The sequence below is a fragment of the Lycorma delicatula genome, chromosome 8 (assembly GCF_047948215.1).
Source record: "Lycorma delicatula isolate Av1 chromosome 8, ASM4794821v1, whole genome shotgun sequence".
Classification (NCBI taxonomy): domain Eukaryota; kingdom Metazoa; phylum Arthropoda; class Insecta; order Hemiptera; family Fulgoridae; genus Lycorma; species Lycorma delicatula.
The window spans coordinates 135685512-135706045 of NC_134462.1; the positions used below are offsets into that span (position 1 = coordinate 135685512).

General features: G+C 28.9%; 1 protein-coding gene across 2 annotated transcripts in view; it reads left to right on the forward strand.

The window, feature by feature from the left end:
- gem (transcription factor CP2 like gemini) overlaps positions 1-20534 on the forward strand; it is a 226672-nt gene that overhangs the window by 95172 nt on the left and 110966 nt on the right. The window contains exons 2-3 of one of the 2 annotated variants that reach the window (XM_075373243.1): positions 1540-2984; positions 14949-15108. In XM_075373243.1, the coding sequence (XP_075229358.1) occupies positions 2750-2984; positions 14949-15108 (395 nt within the window). In that variant the 5' untranslated portion in view covers positions 1540-2749. Of the gene's footprint in view, positions 1-1539; positions 2985-5799; positions 5855-14948; positions 15109-20534 lie in introns of those variants that run through there. The other variant, XM_075373244.1, reaches the window with a different exon arrangement.

A 20534-nucleotide genomic window follows, 5' to 3' on the forward strand; every position in this document is an offset into this window, starting at 1 on the left:
TAGAATTTATTGTAGTATAAACTTTTATTTCTATTATTTTTTTTTACTTATAACTTTGAGTAATAATAAAAAATAGTGATCTTTTAATAGGATTTGTATATAATGCCTGGTTTTCTTTTAGAATTTTTATATTTGTTGCTGATTTTTTTATTAACTACAATATAACTGTAGTATAATTTAAATCATTCTATTAAGTGATATTTAGAGTAAAATATTATAGTTTAATTAGCATGTCCTTGTGTTTATATTAGTGATAGGAGGAGTTTTAAGAATGCATGCGGTCTCTTTTATTAATTAGAAGTTCATTTATGATTCTGCAAGATCACCATAATAATATAATCTTCATTCCTGATATTTTGATGCCATCTATCCCTACTAGTTTTGCTATATTCTTAAAAACATATTCAACAAATATGAATTAATCATTCTATTAATATCATTTATTACTGTGTTTTTATATATTTTGTGTGTGTGTGTGTGTGTGTGTTTGCATGTGTACGCACACTTGGTGTGTACTCCTACGTTCTAAACATATATTTTACATTGTTATTTTTTTGCATCATTTCTTTACAGTATTGGCCACATTTGGATTTATTATTATTATTAGGAGTGTTGTTTATTTTAATTGTTTTTGATTGGTTACAATGAATATATTATTTTACAACCATTTATTGTCATCTTAAAGATGGCTGCAGACTATGTTGTGGTTACTATTTAGTTTCATTTATTTATCAAGGTCAACTGCATTATTTTTTGTTTGTCTATGTATAGACAGTATAAATATAGTTACATTTTTTAATATATTTATTTATTTTAATATATATATATAGTTACATTTTTTAAATTTAATAATGATAAAAACAAGATATAGGAATGTAATATAGAAAATTTAAAGGCTGTTTTTTTTAAAGTTTATCTTCAGTTTAATCCTTTACTAAGAAAATTTTGAATTATGGTTTTTAATCTACAAGCGTAATATGATTTTAAATAATTTCACCAAAGTAATTTGATTACATAAATTGTACATTATCTTTTAAACATAGTGATCTAGCTTATTATTTGTACATCTCCATGATTACATTCTTTGTGAATAAAAAATATCCGATGAAACTGTTTGTCATTCTGTAAAACACATTCAGTTATAACATAATACTTAGCCATAAATAATAAAAAATTAAATGAAATATGGAAGTATTAGGTCTGATATTATAGAGTAGAGCAAATGTGCTGAGTCGAAGAGTTTCATCATGGGTGTACATAGCTAAATAGCAAAGCTAGTTTGGGTTCAGAGCAGTAAAAACTGTTACATGGATCATAAATATGAAGGAAAAATAGTATGTTTGTTTTTGTAAATATGTAACATCATTATAATATGGTTATCAATGTTTTATTTTAAAAAAATTAAATTATTTAATGAAAATAAAACATTAGTATTTTTGTTGGAGTAAAAACGGGTAATATATATATAAACAATTATTGAAAAACTGATTTACAGATATTTTGTTTATTAATTGTTTTTTTCTCTCTTTTTTGTTGTAGGTACACTGAATGCAGAACTGTTTGAAACCTTCATCTGCGTCGCCTGATGCATTGTCATCATTAAAACGTTGTTTCTGGATTCCAAAACGTGAAAAAAAGAGGAATATAGATTCAGGAGTGAACGCTTGGTCCCTTGATCTAGCTGCTTTCTCGTGTCGTTAATGTATTAGACGTTAAAGAGAAATTTTTATTGTATTAATCATTAACATACTATTGAGTTTTATAAGAAATTTAGCATCAGGGCGTTAAAGATCAAAATTTCATTATTATTTATATTATAGTTGCATTGATGTAATTCTACAACAATATTGCTTACTGAGTGTGCTTTATTATTTGTGATATGTAGTGTATTTTTTCACCTAGAAGTGTTGTTCGATAAGTTTTGATAATTTTAATTTTGTACCAAAGTATAAAATATATTTATCAATTTATATTATTAAATAATTTACAAAACTTTTGCAACAAGCAGTTTTATTGTTGTGGTGAACTGCAACTTATAAGAGTACGTGTACATATATATTATATATATATATAGATAGTATTTTTGAACAGCAGTAGCAAGTGCCATTTTAATATTATTTCTTTTTAAGAATGTACTCTGTTTAGTGCATTATTATTTTCATTTATTACATATTCGTTTACTTAAAAGGTGGTTATTGCCTTTTAATTTTTGTTTTGAATAACATCATTATTTTTAAAAATGGGTTGTATTGAAAACATTTAACAGTGACCATTTTTGAGGAATGCGAAACGAGGAAGACGGCTTAAATATTTGTTACCGAACTTTTCATTTTATGTTGCGACGTTTGATGACTCCAAATCAGTATTATACTATGGCTTTCCTTCAGATACCACATTCTGCTTTACCTGAGAAAAATAGTAAGGATCCCCCAGTATATATTTCTTCTGTTATCTCGGGGTACAAACATTACTATTAGACATTTATTAGCAAAAAGTATAATAACAGTGTTTTTATTAGATGATGTCTCTAATCAAATTTGTTCTCTCACTAATCATTATTTCTTTTCGTATAATATTTACCCGCAAACACAAAGAATATTAAATGTGAAATTCAAACAAAAAACTTCAAAAAGTGAATTTCTGTATAATACAGTTAACGTGTCGTGCGTAACACTACTTCCGTATAACCCCCTCTCCATTGCATTATTAAAATCAATCAAATTTTCCAATTTTTCCACCTCGAACTGGAATGGAATTTCTTTACATGACAGAGGATATGATGGATCCTTCATCTTTCTTGGACTCAGCTGGTGATACTGAATTAGAGTGGAATACTTGGCCTTCTGAAGAAGCAAGTGGTAATAGTCAGGTTGTTAACAGAAAAAGGAAGGCTACTGAAATTGCTGACGAAAGTTTATCCAAAAACTGCAATTACAAAATGAATGGGACTGGTCCAGTTAAACAGCCTAGAGAGAAAAATGCAGGTTAGTGTGATTTTAATATGAAATTTGTAATTGTAAATTTTTCAGTTTAATTTCTAAATAATGTTGGTCTTAATATTGTAATACTTTTTTGTATAAGAATATTGGTAAATTGTTTTTCATTACCATAGCTTTTTATAATTGGTACAATTATACTTGTATTTCATATCGGTTATTAAAATTCTTTTATCCACAAAGTTTCTAATAGGGTGGTTGAAATCATATGGTATTACTATGTATATTTGGGCCACTAATATTTGATAGATACTGATTTTCAGAATAAATGTAAGATAAATACTTTTCTTTTTTGAACTGTAGCTGAAATTAATTTTTTATGAGAGAAAATCTTATTAGGCTGCTGTATTAGAAAATGTTGGTTGAATCCTGTTAGTAACCTTTTTTTTTCAAAACCATGTTTTTCATTAATTTTTTTAATTAAATTGATTTGTTTGAAAATGAAAAATAATTGAATTCGTTACAAAAATATCCTAAGTTTTATATATTTTTTTTAAGCATAATAAATAAATTGGAATATTTGTATATGTTTGTGACAGTTTCTCTTTCTTTTTATCTTAGTTTTTTTACTTCCTTGTCCAAAGTAAAGGAACTATTATGATCGTGAAAAATTTCGGTTTTCAGATTTCAATGAAAATATCCATTTTGAGTAGTTTCGGCATGACGTCTTTATGTATATACATATGTATCTCGCAAAATTCAAATACAATTACCTAAAATATTGAATTTAGGACTGTTGTAACATTTAGTTTTTCATCTCTTTTGATTGAAATCGACAACCAAAATTTTCCAAAAAAAGCTTTTTCTTTTGAGAGCTTTTCAACAATAAATCATAAGTGGTACTTATTTTCATTGGTTCCAGAGTTATAACCAAATAAAATTTTAATTAATGAAATATTTGGATCTTATCAGGGGAAGTCAAATCGGTTCAAATCAGACTTAATCTCCTTTTTTATAACTTTTTTTTTTAATTTAAATATATTGATTTATTAATAATTATTATTAACCTCTGATTGTAAAAAAAAATGTTTATAATAAATAATAACAGTAAAAAAAAATATGAAAAAAATATCAGAAGTTATTAATGAAATAAAATTTTAGGTAATTCTCATTTTAAAAAAATGTTTATATATAATTTAGTAGGTGTAGAAGGAAGTCGCGTGGTGTCCACATCAGATTTTTCTTTATAATTATGAAGATAAGTGCTAACACTTATGATGAAGTGATAGCATCTCAGCTGTTCATCCAGAAAGTCTTGTGTTTGAATTCCTATCAGCATGGTATTTTTCATACCCTACAAAATATTCCATGCACAAGCTTTGAGGTTATGTGATGAATAGCACTAGTCAACACAAAATTTGTATCTAACATGTTACACAAATTTCTCACTGTAATGTGGGTGCTGATTTCAAATATGCTATTGAATTTGTGTTACCACATAAGATTTTATGTAAATCGTAAATTTGTAAATATTTTTATAATAAACTAATTTTGATCAACTAGTTACAAGTAAGAATAATTTCTATATCTTTACTTTTAAACAATATTCACACATGCTTAATAAAGAAAAAATAATAAATATAAACACTACATCATGAGACGTAGACACGTACAAACATGTCTGTATTAAGACATCATACAGACATCTGTTGTTACCTATTACAGAGCTTAAAATCTTATTCAGTCTAGCTTCACTTGTCTATTCTCTGTTTCACATAATCATTAGTGTTTTGTTATATTTTCACAAATTCTTTATAATATGAAAATAATTTTTCTCATTTTTATTTGCTACAACATGACTTCTGCAAAAGCTTATGGATGTTCAAATCATCCAGACAATTTTTGTTATGTCTGTGGTAAATTTACACCTAAATCTCAAAGAAAAACTATTTCTGAATTGATAAAAACAGCTTATAAATTTTATTTTCATTGTGCATTTCGGGAATCAAAAAATCTGGGCGCCTCATGTTATTTTCATATCGTACTCTGTAACTCTAACCGAATGGTTGAAGGCAAAACAACGAGCTGTGCTGTTTGCTGTACCAATGGTTTGCTGTGAACCTAAGGACCGCTTCATCGACTGCTACATTTGTATGACAAATATATTTGGATTTTCATTCAAAAATAGAAAGTTCAAAATTTACACAGATGTATCAGCAGTTCTAAAGCCAGTACCACACGGATAGGAGTTAACCTGTACCTGTACACCATCTAATCTGACATTGTTAGAAGAATGATATGAAAATGAAGCAGATGATATGGAGGATGTTGAAGAATTTTTATTTAACCTGTCATTTTGTTTGAATTTGCCCAACAGCTTATCAAATATGATTAAAATGAAATACTTATCAACCCAACTTAAATTCAATTTCTACAAAATTAAATACTAATGAGGTTATAATTATACCATGTGCTTATGTAAATAAAATAATATAGCTAAAAAATGAAATGATATGTATATTTTGTTCATTCATGTACAGACAGTCACAGGGAATTAACGGCTCTGATTTTATTCATCCATAATTTCTGTTTAGTATTAAAAAAAACATAACCTGATAGTTAATAAAACTGCGATATGTATTATTGAATATGTAAGCATATCTTGTCATGATGTGCAAAGAAATTGAAATCTGAGGTCAAAGTGCATATGATAACACGCTTTTATTGATACAATTATAAAATTATAAACAACCTGCTATAATGTGCATTGTTATAGTATGTCATTATTTTGAATTATAATTTTGTTAATTATTTTTATTTAAAAGTGTATCTTGCTGTTTGTAAAATTTCTTGTTTTATATTACTACTTTGTCACGTAATGAAAGCATTTTTAAATTTTACTTCTTTCAAAAATTCAGGTTTAAATTTTTAAAATCTATTATTTTAGATATGTTTTTTTTTCTTGGATTTAGCAAATTATCTCCCTATGATAAATTGGTTTTTAGGTTATGATATTCTTTCAGCACGTGCCATACTGTAGCATTTTTTAGTTCAGTTTGCTTTTTTGCTTAATGATCTTTTGTAAATGATGTGAATATTTTTTATTAAAGCATGGTTTTATTTTTTTATTTCAAAAAATAAATACATTGTAAAATCTAGAAGCAAATCTATCCATCAATAAGTCCTGAACAATCATTCAACTATCATGAAATTTTTTGCCTATCACTATCTCATTAGTAACTCAGTGGTGTTTGAAGATGAACTAAATTTTCTGTAGATTTTATTAGTTTAGCTTAAAACCAATAAGCCAAATGAGTAAGAGGTCTTGTGTAGATACACTTGGATTGTTACACAGTTCCCATAGAACCTGTAGTTAATTTTATTATATGCAGATATTTGATCTTTTATTTGAAAGTGCTAATGGATGTTCATTCTCCCTTTGCAAAATATACAGAATATAAGAGTAAGTCAGAAAGTAAATTAAAATTTAAAAAATTAAATGGCTTAAATTACAAAAAAGAAATCATTATTTTATTTGCAGTCTCAATTTGAATATGTTTATTTTTCATTTCAATATAACTCCCTTCTACTTTTATATCGTATGTAATACAGCTTTTATTGTTCTTGAATTCCTTTCCAGAAGAAGCTTTTCAGTCTTGATACCTAGCCAGTTTTGTATATCTTCCATGACTTTTTCATCAGAACAAAAATGATTCCCTTAAAGCTCTTTGAGCCAGCAAAAAAGATGAAAATCTCTTTGAGCCGGATTAAGATTACTTAGTGAATAATCCAGCAACACAAAGTTGAGGTCTTGAAGGCAAATGGATTGTTTTGTTGGCTGTATGAGGTTGAGCTTTCTCCTGAAGAAAAATCACATCTTTTGAAAGATTACTGTGCCTTTTGGTCTTGATTTTTCTTTTCAGTGATTACAGTAGTTTTCACTATTTACATTTTCACCACTGAATAATTTTTTAACTATTTTTTACTGTCATTATTCTTTAAAGTGGGTAGCTTACCCTTTTGTTTTTCACCACGTAGAAAAACATGTTACTTATTTTAAACTGATCAATCAATTTGTAGATCTTGCTTCCACCCAGATAACTTTCTCCATGTTGGTGCCTTTTTCTTAAAATAATCTCTGCTGGTTCCATCCTTTCTAAATTAAAAAATCAGATTATTGCTCGTGCTTTTTTCTTGGTATAATTGGATGAAGGAGCTCCCATTCTATATTTATATTGACTTTTAAACACAGTCACAAACAGTTGATAAATTAATAATGAAACAATACTTCTGACAAATAGATAAGCGGAAGATTCAGTGTTGTAAAACGTGTTTGAAGGGAAATGTAAATTGAATAGTTTATATTTCTTTTTGACTTTCTCTTTACATCTGTACATAATAATTTAAATGTATCTCTACTTATCTATAAAATTACTTTCTTTATGTACGAGGGACAATCAGAAAGTAAGTTACACCCCCTCAACAAACACAAACACATATTTATAAGACAATTTTTATTTTTCTATTAAACAAAAAGCTACATATTTTTATCTATTTTTCGACATAATCACCAAATTTTTCATACCTTGTGACAAGTTTTTGAATTTCATGCTCCAAAAAATTTTTTCCAATTTCCTTTAACCATTTAAGGACTGCTTCCTTCAGTTTATCATTATTTATCGAATATTTCCCTCCCAAGTCTTGGATGAGAGGACCAAGCAGGTGGTAGTCGCAGGGTGCTAGATCAGGGCTATAAGGTGGATGAGACCACACTTCCTACTTCGATTTTTGCAGTTACTCCTTTGTCATGCTGAATGAGGAGTAGCATTGTCCTGAAGAAAAACGACCCCATCACTCAGTCTTCTGGGTCTTTGGTCTTTAATAGCTTTATGCAATTTTTTAAAGTCTCACAGTAAGATTCGGCATTGATTGTTGTCCCATGGGGCACAAATTTACTGTAAACAACTCCCTCAGAATCAAAAAAGACTGTCAGCATAACCTTTCGAACATGTGGGGATGTTTTCAGTTTTTTTGGCTGCGGAGAATTTTTGTGTCTCCATTCATGTGATGCTCATTCGTTTAGTTGCAGCAGTGTAATGAAACACCCAGCTCTCATCCCCTGTGATGATTTGTTTCAAAAACTGTGGACCAGTCTTGCAATAACGTTGAAGAAAAGAAAGAACAGACGCAAAACATTGATGTTTGTGGTTGTCGGTCAACAGATGTGGCATCCATCTTACGGTAACCAAGGTGATTGTAAATAATCACAAACACACAACTATAACTGATGTTAAGTTCACTTGCAATCTCTGTAATTTTAATGAGCCGGTTACTCAAGATCATTTCATTCAGACGATCCATGCAGTTGGACACCCAGCACACAGTTCGTCACTCATATTTGTTCTTCCGTTTCTGAACATTTGGCACCATTTTGTGATCATGGGCGTGACATTGCATTCTCACCGTATACCTCAACAATTTGGCAATTAATTTCACAACAATTGTAATTCTTTGTCCACAAATATCGGACCACTTTTATGCTGGACGAAACCTTAGAGGACATGCCATATTGACAACGACACTACACATGTACTGAATGTCATATAGAATTGCTTCTGAGGGAGCGTGAAGGCAACAACACAACCAGTGCTGCCACCATAAGTCATTAATATATATCCCTTTCAGTTCAAGAACACAGCAAGGATGTAACTTATTTTTTGATCCACCTCTCTTACAACCTTTTAACCCAAAATAAATGGTGATGAGTTTGTTTTGGATTAATATATTTTTGGAAACTTTGTATCACCTTTCTGAAGCAACACAGAAATTGGAAAGATTAAATATCTTTTTAATGAAAAGTATTTAATAATATTTATAAGAATAACATTTGTATTAGAATCAGAGCAAACTTGAAGATTTTAATTCAAAAAGATTATTTGTTAATTCCATTTTATTACATTATCAGTCAATTTAATCAGCTTCGCATGTAGTAGAGTATTCTCAGTTTGTGTTTGTAAAAAAAATGATATAATACAATTAGAAAAACTACTCATAAACAAAAAGCTACTCGTGAAAGAAGTAAAATAAGATATTTTGTTGTTATACATTCTTTTACTTTTTTAATAATAAAATTTTAAATTATAATTATTGTAAGTTTAAAATTATCAATAATACATTTATTTAAATTACATCTTACAGTGTCACTCATGGGATTGATAGAATTGCTATACTCTTATTTCAGATTACTGAATATTTGACATTTTTAATCGCGTCTTTACTGATGTTTAGCTTTTCTGCTACGGCCCGAAGGGTAAGATGAGGTTGTTTGAGCAGGAGCGCATAAATGTTTGCAACATTTCGTCGTGAACAGCCGTTGATGGTCTACTGCTGTGTTCGTCATCATCCAACAATTCTGTACCACCTTTAAACTGCTTCCACCATTTGTATGTTGTAGTACAAAACACGGCTTCATCACCGAATGCTTACTGTATCATAGAATAAGTTTCAGTGAATGATTTTTTTGAAGTTGAACACAAAATTTATCGCGTTTCTCTGTTTCATATCATGAGCTCACACAAGGTCACATGAACATGACGTACACAACCAAATATAACTCAAAACTGGAGTACGAAACAAGATGAAATTTTGTACACACACTCGATAGACATCATACTGCATAGTTCCTTGGTTGTCCAAGAGATGGCGCTACTTGTATCGATTACGGAAATTTAGTTCGGGAACTTTTCAGACCTATTGTGTATGTGTCAGTTTAATTATTTGTTATTGTAGTGATAAAAGAAATTTATAAAAGTAATTCCGATAGAATAAATATTCTTTTATGTTAAACTAGTACAGTGGAAGTAATTTAAAGTGCAATTTTTAAATAATTCTTAAGCAGTAACTGTAATTGAGTCTCAGCCATATTATTACAACAATAAATAAATAATTTGCAATGATCATATACAAGTGAATAATCCAAGGCTATTCAAAGCATTGTCCATCACTTTGTAAATATTTTTATTATCTTTGAAACCATTGGTGAAATCCACTTTGGAGAAATTCCCGTGCCATTTATTTACATGACTTTACAGTAGTTTAATGTCTTTCACATCACTGAAATGTCTCCCACAAAAAATGTTTTTTCAAAGGTGCAAATAATAGAGTTTAAATAAGTTAAATCAAGTATGCAAAGGAATATAAACATCATATTTTGGCAATAGTCGTTAAGTTTCTATTGAGGTTTGAAAACTTGTGTCAAGGGAATGTGAACATTAAATAGATTATCAAATATTTATTTTCTGATAACTTCCTTAAGCTTCTTCAAAATATTGACCACTGTTTATTGTTGCATCCCTTTGAAGAAAATCAATTGATGTGATACTTTGTACTTCCCAAAAGATTGTCACTATTATTTTTATGGTGGACGCAAAAGGTGTTTCACTCTTTTCTATAGAGATAAAAATTAACAGGAAAAATAACATTATTCAGTTTATCTACATTTTGTTCCTATGATATGAAGGAGCATCAATATTTTATCCTTTATCATAATATTAGAGAAAACACTCATCCTCCCTCAAATAATATTACTAAAGGTTCTGTTGTACTTCACTCTGTGCTCACATTATTTGCTACCATGTTGTTTGATGTACTAGCTACCCTTTGGATACACTTTAAAGCAGATGTTTTTGTATTCTAGATGAGTAATTAATGTTTTACTGCTGTGTTTGATGAGTTGAATCACTTAACTTATGGTTGTCATATGATGTTCAGTTCAGGTTTTTGAGGTTGTTCAGTCATTGCCTCACTGCAGTTGTGGGTCTCCCAGCCCATTATTTGTCTGGGACTGAACTTTTCTCCTCTCAAAACCTCTTCACCTTTGAGGTTGATTGTGGCATCTCTGTACTTCACCAGAAGTTTTGTATGTATTTCTGAAGCCTGATATTTCTATTTTTCCAGGAATCTAATCATTTTTCTTTGCTCTCCTCTACCATTTATAGTAAGTAGATCAGTTAAAAATTATGAAGTCATTAAGGAGGATGTGCTACTCTCGAGATGTTCTGTGTGTGATTACAATCTTAACAACTTCACTGAAATAAAAAAAAATATTTGAATTTCAATAACTAAAATAGTAAACATATATCTTTGTAGTTTTTCTATTTTTAACTGTTTGTGTATTAGGTGCCACAATCACAATGGTTGAAGGTAACCTGACACAAAAGTCATCCCTAAAAATTTCATATCCATTGCCAAGAATAACTATCATTATATGCCGAGCTTGCTTAGAACGGTGAGGAAAGAGATGGTTTCCAGTTACATTCTTCACTGAACCAAATATATCATTGCATATCATCATGCTACGCCCATTAAAATGCGGATGACATTAGTTCCAAAGAACTAAAATGATTGGAGAAATCATTTGCTTTTAACAATGGGATATTTTATAATTCCCAGTCGTTTGAACTAGGATTTTTTAATAAAATAATAAAAATATTGGAGATCAAAACGGTGGGTTAGAAAAAATGTTGGTAAAATTAATTTAGGTGTTCTGTTTTGACAGTTAAACTTCAGTGACCTAGTAGTATCATAAATATTAGTAATATATGGTGTTGTAAAAAGACCGGTGTAATGGAGCTGAGTAACAGATTCTTGCCAATTAAGAAGGGGAAATTAGTAGAAAATAACAAATGAACGGAATCCAGAAGAGACTAAAAGGAATCCTTTTGCTAAGGCTAAAGGTTCATTTAACTGTCATTCTTTGTAATACTGCTCACAGCTCACCTTAATAGAGAAGGGTTGTTCAATGAGAAGGATTACCAGACAGGATAGGAATTTATGAGAAATGTAAGGACAGTTGACGATCATTCTCACAACCTCAAGCTTCAACTTGGGTCTGGTTCTGTAAACCAAGAGGATAGGGATATAAATACTCAGGATAGTCGAGTTAAGATCAGTTTTTAAGAAGCGAATATTAAGCAAGATTGTGCATGTAGTACTGCAGTTTGTACAAGAGGTGAAGTGATGTCACAAGCATTCCAGTGTGGACAGTGGGTGAATGCAGGAACTTGTTTGGTGAGTTACTGATAGACATTTAGTGAAAGGGATAAAGTATTCCATTTATTCATAAACTATAGGGTAGTTTTATTCGTGAAGAGGAAAGGTATTTGCAGTAAAAGAACTTTAGTCTAATCTTATCTTCGTAGTAATACAATACCAGTTGTTAATGGTATAAATATTAGCGGTTTTTATAATGTCTTTTGTCAATTGAACTGAATTCTGGTTTTTATGATTTAACTACCTGTAAATAAATCCTTACCTTACTTTAAATTCTACCTTGCATGTAATCATTGTTTATTATCATTATTGACATTTATTGTTATTGTTGTGGTTGTGATTACTATTAATATTGTTATTGTTGATTATTATTATTGTCATGATTTTTATTATTGATTACTAATAAATTAATAATGCTGAAACTAATAAATTGTAATTATATGGACATTTTTAATTGCTAGTTTCTCAGTATCCTGATCGAGCAGCAAACATGTAGCAGTATATAAAAATTGAAATTGATTATACTTCTCATTCATGTGCTATGTTCTTACTTCTCACATTCTTATGTTTGCAGATACGTTCTTTATCTGTAGAAGATTGAGAGCGACAGAGATTATTGCATAAATCATTATACTAAAGCCTTACCTTAATTGGATAAGGTACCATAATTCGTATGATATTTTTTAAAATATCATACGAAAAATCACATTATTACATTATTTTATCATCATTTATTTCATTATTTATATCATGTTTGTTTATTCAACCATTTGCATACTCATTAATACTGATTTTATGTAGAAATCAAACCATTTTACACTCATTTAAAGTTAAGAAAATGTGATTTTCATTCATAAAGAAAATGTGATTTTTGCTATACGTACCAGGGAATCTTGGTGAGTGATTTAGATAGTTATGAACATAGTAGTTGATAGTCTACTATTAAGTGAAAACCTAATATACAGTATAGAAGGAGACACAAATATAATTTTGTTAAACATAATCAGAAATCAAAATTGTTAAATTTATTCAGAAATCAAAATTTCTGCAGGAAAAAATTGTTTTGTCGTTATTTTTAAAAAATAAAAACAGCATAAATAGTAAGTGAAGCATTTGCAGACAAAAATAGAGATTCACCAAAGATTGCATTATACTGAAGTGATACATGTCAGCTGTAAAAGTGTTACTGGAATCAAAGGAAGATGAATCTGATATTGTCATGACTGAATGTTTAATTCATTTAGAAAAGTAGCAGAAAGAAATTACATTTTTTTCAGTTTGAAGAGTCAATAAAATCACGAATATAATTAATTTTTTTTTTTTTTTTAATTTTAATTTTGTTTAATAACAGGTTGAACATGTGAAGTACAGTTATTATCATGTATTTCCTCTGAGCTGTGTTAACTGAACCGTGTTATATGTAACAGTATGCATAAATTTTAGATCCGTTTACTGCCTCACATGTTAGCAACTTATTTTCATTTATTTCCATTCTGGAGTGGTGTAATTATCATTGCATTTAAGGTGATACAGATCAAGGTCTATTAATGTGAAAATTAATAAGAACTATAATGAATTGTTTTTCTCAGACATCTTCTCAAGTATAGGCATCTTATATATATATACACGAGTATTTCTTGATTAATTGTTGATTTCATTCTGTTTTGTTTTAAAAACAAAACAGGTTTGGATTTTGAATCTTATTAAACAAAATTTTCCCAGCACACTGTTTGTAATGGTATTCCTGGTTTATCTTTTTATTCTTCCAACGCCTCCATTTCATTTCCTTTCAATTATTTGCATTTTATTATCTTGATTTTTCTACTTTTTACTTCCTTGTACTTCAGTAATGTGATCGCGAAAAATTTCGGTTTTCAATGGAAATATCCATTTTGGCCATCCTTGAATCCATTTTGACTAGTTTCGGCATGATGTCTGTACGTATGTATGTATCTCGCATAATTCAGAAATGATTAGCCATAGGTTGTTGAAATTTTGGATTTAGGACTGTTGTAATATCTAGTTCCATCATCTGTTGCACAACATATAATTGTAAAATTTTTAACTAAGAAAGGTGTTAACCCACGGAAATTTTAATTCATTTGAAGGTACAGTTTGGGGACGCTACACTGAACCCAGAACCGAGTGTATACGGGGCCAGACAATTTAAGGGCGGGCGAGAAAGTATACAAAACGAAAGTCATGATCAACGCTCAAGGTCAAGTTTCATAGCTGGCAACATCCGTGCCGTTGGAGAGCTTAGCGAAGGTGATCGCCAGTTCGCTGTTGAAGAAATCGCATCACAAGTGGGTGTCAGCTACAAAATGCTCAATCCATTATCACTGATCATCTTGGCTTTAGAAAAATTAGTGCTCAATGGTTCCGAGGTTGTTGACCAAAATAAAAAAAAGGTCGGATTGGAAATCTGTGAGAGACTTCTGAATCGATCACATTGTCACATGTAATGTGACAATGTGATCGATTTAATGATGGATCCATACATGGATCCATCATTATACTTCAGAGTAAAAAATGGCGAAGGAAGGATGAGGGCTGCCCAGTGAAGGCCAAAACCCATCTGTCAGCCGGAAAAGTTATTGCATCGATTTTTTTTTTGACTAAGGGTAGTATTACTAATAGATTTTCTCCACAATCAATGAACAGTGAATGCGGCTTACTATAGCCAGCTGCTACAGTCAACAAAAAGCCACCTACCGAAACAAAAGACGGGATATGCTCAGGAGAGAGGGCATCCTTCTCCATGATGCCAGGCCGCACACCACAAAGATTTTAACAAGAAGTAAATTGGAAAAGATTCAATGGAAAAATTATCTGCTATGATGACTAACTCCTTTTTAATGTCATGAATGTTTTGAATTTTCAGGTTCGACCTCTTTTCTCATAACATAGTTCTGTTAAAAAGTAATTATTATAAATGATTATCTTTTTTCCTGTTAACAGTGACATGCAGCCAGGAACGTATGACAGCCAACAATGGCGGTGACAGTGGTGGTTGGCAGCCGGTTGAGGAGTTGGCAAACAATTTAACTGATGATTTAGATGGTACTTGTAGTCTGACTAGTCTTGGAGTTGATTTAAATTCATCTTCATATAATATAAAGTAAGTTTATCATGTTGTTTATGATGTAACTACTGTTATTTATCTCATTTACTGCATTATTGTTTTAATTTCTTAATGTTCATTTATTTTGTGGTAATTATTTTCATTTAAAATATTCTTTGTACTACTATTTTTTCTTTACTCAAATATATTATCACCTGATTAATAAAATATAAAAATTACATTAATGTCTAATAAACAAATTGCAGTTTTCAGTATACAATTTATTTTTTGTGCTTGGTAGTTTCCTGGATTTAGGTAAAAAAAGAACAGAAAAATAATAAAACAGATCCAGTAGAAAGATTTTCAAATAATATTTTTAAAACAAAAGAATCTTTACAAAAAGTAATATATATATAATATGCTTGCACGAAATCATTCTAAAACACTATAGTAGAATTCTTTGTTAGAAACTGCACATTTTATTTTTATTATGTTCCATAACAGCAATGGTCACAGGCAGCCCAGTGTAAATCACAAATACATTTCAAATTGACAGCCAATCTCAAGACATCCTGTGCCAGACAGAAATACATTGTTGGATATCAGTATGTTAAGTCTGATGAAGTTTAGATTATATTAAATAGTAAAATGATGTCTTTACTCTATTCATCGCAGAGATTGACTCTGTATAATGAGTATCATTATCCTCATAGAAAGTAATTTGACTTGCTTATATGTCAGATGCTTATTCTGGTATACTTCAGTTTTAGAGTTTTCAAGCAGTATCTACATATGTGTGTTTAAACTATTATAAGTAACTGTTATAAGTATACTCTTATGATGAATTAAATTGTACTAAAATTGCTTATCAGAAGTCATCTTTTGTAAAAAAAAAATGTAGTATTATCTTAACTGCACATCATGAAAGAAAAAACTTGCCTCTAAAAGTTACGTCTTATGACAGAGTATGGAAAAATTTAGTTTCTATATTGAAACTGGTTATTATTGTGAATTACAATTTATTTCTAGAAATTCTGAAGCAGCGAAGGAAAATTATTTATGCACACATGTACACCATTTGTCACCAGTTTTCCCAGCAGTTCAATTTCAGATAGTATAACTTTGGTAAGAGATGATGTGGAAGATAAGCATTAAAATATATTTGTTTAATATATGTATAATACACACATATACATTAATGTTTAATATACGTATTAATATATATATTAAGTTTATTATATTTAAGTGTTGTTTGAATATTTTTTTTAATTATCTGATCGTTAGTCTCAATATGTGATCTTTCAAAACTGAAGTGTTATTTTGGCTGAGTAAAGATAGGAATTATTTTATTTTCTGAATTGTATTTTAATAGTACTATTTTAGTACATTTGTAATTTAATAATCTCAAGCAGATGGAAAATGTTTATCGAAAAAGAAGAATTTACATTAGAACTGCAAGCAGTCTAGGCCATCAATTGGAAGTATGATCAATTAATGTGAGTGTAGAAATACAGTACATAATTTTGTACTTGTCTATACATCTCTTTTGCTGTGTATAACTTTGAAGCAACAGAACTCTTTTCTAATAGATGACTGAGATAGCAATTTAATGGAAATGTATTCTGATACAATATTGTTGTTAAAACACATAGTTCCATGTTAAAAAAATGAGTGCTATATTGAAACTGATTTTTAAAAATCTGTTTAAGTATTTTAACAGATTTTAAAAATAGGTATAACTCTGTCTTTAAATATACTTAAAAAAACACCAAGTTATGGGTCATTAAAATTGCACTGAAGAAAAATAAGGTACTACTTTTTCTGTAAATTTTCTACAATTATTTTAAACTTTCATCAAACAAATCGCATTTAATAGCAAAATGCAGGAGACAAGAAGTTTTATTGCGGTATAAAACTCCATTTTTCACCAAACAATTCATAAAATAAATGTCAAAAAGCATCATCACTGTGGTGTGAGGCTGCAACAATAATAGCTGCTGTCAAGTAACTAGAAGAAAAGGAATGGCTGTAATGCCATTCACCTGTGCAAATGCATGTAGAAGACAAGTCTTATCTCCTGGTAGTTATACATGAGCATTTTCTAGTCGCTGTTATCTCAGCCCAGATAATCTGTCAGATAATGGAAACCCTGTTGATACTGAAGAACATCATCTTCAAAAATATGATCTTTCTTTTGTGATGTATCATGTAGTTTTTATTTATTTACGCCTCAGTCCCTTTTTGTTTGTACATTTGTATATCAAAATTCTTCTTAAGTTTATAATGTCCAACTTTATGATGCCCTTCCTAATGATTGATGTATTCTGTTATAGTTCTATTTCATTAAAAATTCACCTATTATAGTATTCACCTTTTATCATTTATGTTCATACGTTCTTTTGTCTTGCACCTTTTAAATCTTCTGGATCTGTTTTCTTTTTTCATTTAGTTTTTCTTACCTCACATCATTTTGCTCACTTTGTTATTGTTTATAGTATTATATAGAAGAAGATTTTATTTGTATATACTGCAATAGCTGAGTTAACAGTTATTGTTGCTATAGCTATAATTGACTTCGCTTTTGTTTAAGATATTTAGCAGCCTTCAGGTGTGTGATGGATGGATTACTGATGTAGTGATGTAGTCTGATAGTGAATTCATACTTTAGTTAATAAAACGTAGTTGTAATGCAGTTATTTTGTTGTCATTCGTATAAACAACTTTTTGTAATTACTATATTGTAGTTGAGAAATGTCTGTAATTTATTGTCTAAAAAATATAATTGGTGTTGGTGAATTTCTAATGCTGTTTTGTATATATTGTTTTAATATTGGCTGAATTATTAAATGAATTATGTGAAGAAATTTCTATCTCTTTTTCTATTTCTCTGTTCATGCCTGTTATTTGTTAGTTACAAACAAAAACATTAATTCATTAAAATAATTTTAATGATTATTTTAAATTAAATTGATTATTTTATGTATTTATAGATAAATAATTACATTTTAATATTTGTTATAGTTGAGTGTCAATGTCTAGTTATATTATATGCAATTTTGTTTTCTTTTGTTACTAAAAGCTTTATTAAATCTAATTTATGATCAACTGACTCAAAAGAATTATTTTTCTTTTTTAAAAATTAATTTTAATGATTTTAAGTAATTTTTATTTTTTAATTATCTAGATTTATTTGATATTATATAGTAATAAAACTATTTTATTAACTGCACCGCATTGGTCTGTTTCTTCCTTATATCTATGATTTTTACTCTGTATTATTAATTTTTTATAAAATGTATTTGTCATGGCTCTTATCACATCTATCAGATCTCATTGGTATTTTAAGCTGAATGTATGTTATCATTAAAATTACTTAATTTTAGTGATTATAGCTGTATTATTTTGTTGCCGTTATTATTTAGTTTTTTTTATTTATCTGTTCTATTTTTTGTTTTAGTATGTTAATAGGTTATTGCTTGGATTTATTATTACAGATACAGACTTTATTGTATTTGGATTTGCTAGTTTTGAAATTTATAATTTTTTATTTTATTGATTCTGATATTTATTTAATATCAAGTAATTGTATCAGTTTAATTTAATTAATCCAGGTAGTAAGTTTATTTAATGTAGTTTATGGCATTTTATAAATCTATACCATTTTATAATGAATGAAACTAGTTATTTCAATTTCTTTCTTTGAGGAGGATATACTGTTCATGTTAAAATGCAGTCGCTAAGGTAATTAAGTAGCTTTTATTTTTATTTTTAAAGATTTGTAAAACTTTTTATATTTACATTTTATATATATAATCTTGCTAGCAGTTTTTATTCTATTTTGTAATTTTGATGTCATTAATTACATCTTTTCTTTTGGTTATAGAATCTTTTTTTTTAATTTATCCAATATGACAATCGGCATGTCAGATAATATTAAATAAGAATAATGAAAGATTCAACATCACTAACCAATATAAATAAATTATCCTATTTTTAGTATTAACAATAATTTTAAACATGCCGTTATAGAAAAACAAGAAATATAATATTTAATATGGTTTCATGTAACAATATTGAGCAGTACATACCACAGTTCTGAAGCGCAAATGGGTGACTATTGATGAACAGGTAAACTGTCTTCAAATTACTCATAGTTCTAAAGTTAATAGATTTAACTTTAATAAAGTTTGTGCAAGACAAGTCCCAAATCAATTCACAATATCGCATCAGGGGTTGTACTTACAGTGCTTGGACAGAATATTTCAACAAAATTCGGCCTGCTAAGATAACAAAAGTGAAACTTTCTCAGACATAATCATCACTTATGACAAAGCATTGGTCTACAGTTTTGAGCCAGGTAGTTAACAGCAAAGTAAAGAATGGAAACATACACAACCTACCAGGAAAAAGTTAAAAAATCAACCATCAGCAGGAAAATGAATAGTTTGTTAATAGTTAAGTTGTTAATAGTTTTTTGGAATTCACAAGGCCTAATACTGTAAGATAATCAGGAAAGAAAGTCAACAATAAATAATGCATGTTACAGCGAAATACTTATCGAGAACCCGAAGCCTGGAATTTGAAGCAGTTACCAAGAAAAACTCCAAAAAGGATTGTTTTATTGAACGGTAATGCCTGTCTGCACACTGCTGATTATACAGTTGAAATCCTGTGAAAAATCAAGTTAGAGATATTTGCTCATCATATACAAATGTCTTGATCTCGCTCCTTCATCTATTTGGTCCACTCAAAGATATTAAGAGCTGTTGATTCACCTCAAAAGAAGAACTGAAGGGTGGTGTATGCATGACTTGTTACTCGACCAGAAACATTTTTTCTGAGCGTATAAAGATGCTTGTGCAATGATGAGTGTATTGTAATGCAAGGAAACCATGTTGAAAAATGATGTTATTAGATGTCTTTTATTTTTATATTTTTATTGAAATAAAGTTTAGAGCTGCATTGCAGATTGTTTGTTATTGGTTCTTCTTAACACACAGGAACTGATTGTTTTTTATTACTTTTAAAACTGATTACTTTTTTAAAAATCCTTTATTTTTATTTTATTTATTTATTTTTTTAATATATGTAGATAACCAATTTCAGTTTAGAAATAAATTATATAATTTATTAATTTATAAATTATAAATTTTACAGCATCTTTTCAATTATGAAAAGATACATTATTAACCTTATTAGAAATTATATGTCTTTTATATAAGTTAAATAGTTTAAATGTCATGTTATTATATAGATTATTACATTAAATGTGTCATTCTGTAATTTTTCTAACTCATAACTTCGTCATTTGTTTTAGTTAGAGTAATTTTTCAGACTAATACATCTTTTATGTGTGATTTATTAAAAACATTATTACAAAAATGTAGACAATAAAAATCATTAAAACTTGGGTTTTCATGGGTTGAAAGTCCATTACTAGTCTAGATTAACAAAGAGTCTGCTCTTTGTAGGTATAAATAACT